The 4,900-nt window shown below is 57.3% G+C and overlaps 2 protein-coding genes across 2 annotated transcripts in view; both read right to left on the minus strand.

Moving 5' to 3' along the window:
- LTB4R (leukotriene B4 receptor) overlaps positions 1 to 657 on the minus strand; it is a 1,192-nt gene extending 535 nt beyond the window's left edge. The window contains 2 exon segments of the mRNA XM_015562066.1: positions 6 to 645; positions 648 to 657. Coding sequence (XP_015417552.1) covers positions 6 to 645; positions 648 to 657 — 650 coding nt within the window.
- Positions 658 to 3,840: 3,183 nt separating this feature from the next.
- LTB4R2 (leukotriene B4 receptor 2) overlaps positions 3,841 to 4,900 on the minus strand; it is a 1,859-nt gene continuing 799 nt past the window's right edge. Inside the window, exon 3 of the mRNA XM_006760879.2 lies at positions 3,841 to 4,719. Within this exon, the coding sequence (XP_006760942.1) occupies positions 4,098 to 4,719 (622 nt within the window). The 3' untranslated portion in view covers positions 3,841 to 4,097. The remainder of the gene's footprint in view (positions 4,720 to 4,900) is intronic.

The raw sequence follows: 4,900 nt of genomic DNA on the forward strand, positions 1-4,900 counted from the left end.
CGGGCCCGCAGCGCCCGATGTCGGAGTAGCTGGCCACCACGGCCAGGAAAGGCAGCAGGAAGCCGGTGAGGGCCTCGAAGAGCAGGTGGAAGGCCCGGTGTCTTTCCGTGTCGTATTTCGGGAAGCAGAGCAGGCTCCTGTTGTTCGGGTCCTGTGCCACGGTGCGGTATACGATGACGGGCGTGGCCAGCAGGACTGACGCCGCCCAGATGATTGCCAGCAGCCACCTGGCCACCGCCTTGGTGCGCAGCTTCTGGGACACAAAGGGGCGGGCCACCGCCAGCGAGCGGTCCAGACTCATGGCCGTGATCAGCAGGACGCTGGCGTACATGCTGACTCCGCAGATATAGTGGAACAGGCGGCAGCCGGCCACTCCAAAAATCCAGGTGCCTCGGGCCACGAAGTGGAGGAAAAAGGGGGCAGTGAGCAAGACGGCCAGGTCAGCCAGGGCCAAGTTCAGCACCAGCAGGGCGGTGACAGAGCGCTTTCGCATCTTTCCCAGGATGCTCCACACCACAAAACTGTTGCCGGGGACCCCCACCGCCAGAGCCACTGACAGTAGGGTGATAGCCATGACACCTAGGGAGGAGGGTCCTGCAGGAGATGTAGTGTTCGTGGCCATTGCAAGGATCTGGAGGGTGAGGTGGACATGTGCATGAGGGTAGGGATCCAAGGGCTTTCTGGCACCCTGGACACACCTAGCCTGAGTAGTCAGGTCTTTCTCTAAATCGGCAGCATCAGGTGCACCTTCACAATATACTGTCCTCGTCACGGCCCACTAACCTGTCTTAGGGATCTGGCTGAGTAGAAAGAAAAATTGCCTAACTGAGCGACAGCTCCTTCCTGCCCACAGACCCAATTGCAAAATACAAAGCAACAGCGGCAGTAGCGTGTCCGGACCCTTTCTGCCTCTCCCTTAGGAGACCCTCAGATTCAGAGCCAAACTGGGGAGATTTCCTTCTCAGTGCGGCACCCCTTAAAAGGCTAACTGCTCTGTCCCTTGCCAAGTTCTTAGTCCCCTCAGTCCCACTGGTGTCCTCCAATCCCCTACCCACTCTCCCAGAGATGTCCAGGGTCCACCAGGAATAACAGGGATGGGCAGGAGTCCATGGAGAGGAGAGAAGGACAAATCCTCCCAAGTCCTTTTACCACTGGTCAGGCTCTTTTGGAAATTCCTTTGTACCTTCTCTCATGGCTGCACCCCACCCCTCCACCAAATCCCCTACTCCCAGGGTCTTACTTACTGGCTTTGCTGGGTACTGGTTGGAAGCTGGCGCCAATCCCAGGGTCAGGGCAGAGTGGTGTAGCCTATCCCCAGATCTGTCTCGGTGCCAGGGGTCTGGACCCAGGTCTGGATGCTGTCAGCTAAGTCAGCCGGAGAGGAAGTACCACAGGGCAGGGGGAAGACACATCTTCCTGAGGGTGGGGCTGAAACTCCTACCCGCTCCCTTCCCTTCAGTAGGAGGGAGGATAGTCTTTGTATTCTAGAAAAGGCCAGTAGGAAGGAGGACCCTCAGGGGTGGGACCAGATGAGAAGCACCCAAGAAGGGGAAGGGAGAGGGGAAAGAGGGGTGCAGGAGTGAGTAGGCTGGGGTGTGGCCTCATATGCAGGTCTAGACTGGATCATTGAACAGAATAATAACCTGTGTCATATAGGAGGAGGAGGGAGGGAAGCCAGAATGGGGATTTGGCTCGGATTGGGACGGCAGAATGTTGAGTATATTTATACAGTAATTTGTATGAACAAGTAGATTTTTAGAGTAATAGGAAATGTAGGTTACAGCTGTGGTTAGGTTCCAGGTTTGGGTTGTAACATCATGACTTAAAGAGGTCAGCACCTTGTTCTTGGCTTGGGTTCAAGCCATGAGTGGAGTTGGAGGGAGAAGTTCCTCTTCCAGCACCCCAATCACTCCCTTCACTGAAAAGGGTTGGTTCCATTCTAGGGCAATCAAATTTCCCTTCTCTTGGCAGAAGCCAAAGCCCAAAGGGTCTCCTTAGTCTCACACAGAATGCCAGTTTCTTCCCCTTCCCCCAACCATTTGCCTTGTGCTTGCCCATGTGGCTACCCTGACACATGAGTTTGGATTTAAGATCTGGGCACTGGGCAAGGTCAGAACTGCCTTTTTCCAACCTCCCCACAGCCACTGTCCAGTCTCACCGTATAGAAGTAGAGGCTGAGCACAGGGAACAGGCATGAGGGAGTGAGGGAGATGGTGCTTCACGCCTGCCCTGCCAAGAGGGGAAACCTGGGCCATGGCAAGGGTCACTCTTCCCTTTTCTCCTCTTCTTGAACTCTCTGGCAGAAGCTAAGAACTGAAAAGTCTTTCCTTTGATCTGACCATGAGCCTTCCTGCTTTCCTTCCAACTCTGTCACTCTCAGGAAATGTGCAGAGTGTAACAGTGGTCACGGAAGTCCCTCACCCTTTGCAGTGCCCCCACTTTGTCTGCTCTGAGAAAAGCCAGAGCAGAGTTCACCCAGTAGCTGTCAGGCAGAGGATATGACGAAAAGAAATGGACTGAAACCACAGCAAGCCGGCAGAGTTGAGGAAGGGCTTTCTGACCACAGAGGGTGTGTGAGTCGGGAAATATGTAACAGAGGAAGTCAGAGACCCTCTTCCCCCATGCGTGAGGACAAGAGGAAGCCTCTGCAAGAAGCTCTAGGGTCAATCAGAGGCTCCTTCTGACACAAACTGGACTGTCTTTGCCTCCTCTCCCAAGCTGCTCCCCATTTCCATTTCTGTCAGTGACCTTCCTTCTTCCACTCTAGACTAGACACTCTAAGCATACCTGTCTCCCAAGTCCAGAGCTCCAACCCCAACCCAACCCGTTTTGGTGGCCCTGGCGTGACACTGAGGACTGGGTTTCCTTTGCTATGTCTGCATCTACCTGGGTGGTGTGAACAGTCACTAAGGCAGAACAAGGGGTAACAGTCAGGTTGACCAGAACCTAACAACCATCTTGGTTTGCCAGGGACTTAGGAGACCGGGATAAAAGGCTGCCACTGCTAAAACCGCGAGTTGGTCACCCTAGTAACCACATGTGTGTGCACATGGATGTCATCCTAAAAAGAATTCCATCCTGCACCCAAATTCAAAAGTATCAGGATCCAAAAAAACACACAAAAGTATCAGGATCCAGAACAGTTTTCCGGCCTAGAGGTAAAGAAATTCCAAAAGACGGGGTCTGGGAAATATCGGGGAGGACAGATGAGGAACAGCTAGCCGTCAGGAGGAGTCAAGATTTGGCAGAGAGGAAAAGGAGAAAGGAGAGGTGGTACCTCCCTGAAAATTCTTCCTGTCCTCCAGACACCCACACTCTTCCTCATACTCCCTCATCTCCAAGCCCCAAACGTCCTCTGGCTAAGTGAGTGCCTGCTCCTGGGCTCCTTTTGAGTCAGGTGACCTTGGGTGGGGGCTGGGGGGAGTTGGATTCAAAGAGGAAGCTTAGTCTCAGACTCCCAGGGTCCCTCCCCCGCTGCACCAACCACAAGGCAGACAGGAAAACTCTCCTTTCAATCCCACAGATTGACTTTCACCTGCCAGGGCCAGTCTCCCCACCCCCACCCCCTTCTTGGCTCTTATAGACCCCAGAGAACGGATCCCATCCGCAGCCCACACCCAAGCACCCATACCTTTCTTTCCTCTTTCTCCCTTGATTTACAGAGTGGTTGTATGGCCTGAGGGAAGTAGGCCACCTGAGCTGGAGGATGGGTCAAGATGCCACTGAAGGCTGCCGCTGCCCAGCCATCCTGACCCCGCAGGGAAACCAGGTGACTTCAGTACACCTCAGGCATGCTGACCCTCGGGAGAGCACACTTAAGCCATGGTGTAACGGCTGCACGGGTCTTTCACAATGACTATTGGCAACAAATTAGCAGCTCTGGCACATGGGCACATGCCAACCTGCAAGTGCACAATATTCATTAGCATGAACCATCACCCCTGGCAATCCCTCAGTTTGGAGGAACCTGGGCCTGCCCCAGGTGCATAATTCTGCCCCCACAGTTCCAAACCGGTCAGAGGCTTCCCAAACGCTATCGAGTGCTCTCTGAGTTCTGAGGGGTGATGGAAGGGGACAGGGAAGAGCAGGATTTGGTGTCACGGGCCCCATTCCTGACTGTCCTTGGCCGCCCCGCCCCCGGGGTCTCCGTTGCCCAGGCCCAGCCCCACCACTCTGAGCCGAGGGGTAGTTCGGAGCTCCATGGTCCCCTCCCTGGAGCGGCCGCCTCCTCGGGCCTCCCCAGAGCCCTCGAAAAGCCGCGTGAGGAACCGGGGACCCGCGCGGGGCAGCAGATCCCCCGCGGTGAAGAGGTAGAGCACTGGGTTGACGCTGGAGCTGAAGAAGGCCAGAGCCGTGGTTCCGGCTCGCGCCGCCTGGCTCGCACCGCCCTGCTTCGCCAGGGCCCCTTCGGGGGGCGCCATCGCAGCCATCGCCTGCACAATGTTGACCATGTGGTAGGGGGCCCAGAGCAAGCCGAAGGCCAGCACGATGGCGCTCACCAGCCGGCCCACCCGCGTGCCTTTCCGGCCGGAGCCCCAGCGGGCGCCCCGCAGCCGCGCCAGAGTCACGCTGTAGCAGCCGAGCACCAGCCCGAAGGGCAGCACGAAAGCGGTCAGAGTCTCCAGGCTCAGGTGGACGGCGGCGTGGGCCCGCGACGGGTGGCACAGCTGGCACAGGCTGTCCCCCCAGAGGTGGCGGCCAGCCGGCCCACCCGCGTGCCTTTCCGGCCGGAGCCCCAGCGGGCGCCCCGCAGCCGCGCCAGAGTCACGCTGTAGCAGCCGAGCACCAGCCCGAAGGGCAGCACGAAAGCGGTCAGAGTCTCCAGGCTCAGGTGGACGGCGGCGTGGGCCCGCGACGGGTGGCACAGCTGGCACAGGCTGTCCCCCCAGAGGTGGCGGGG

The sequence above is a fragment of the Myotis davidii genome, unplaced genomic scaffold (genome assembly GCF_000327345.1).
Source record: "Myotis davidii unplaced genomic scaffold, ASM32734v1 scaffold157, whole genome shotgun sequence".
NCBI classification, from domain to species: Eukaryota; Metazoa; Chordata; class Mammalia; order Chiroptera; family Vespertilionidae; genus Myotis; species Myotis davidii.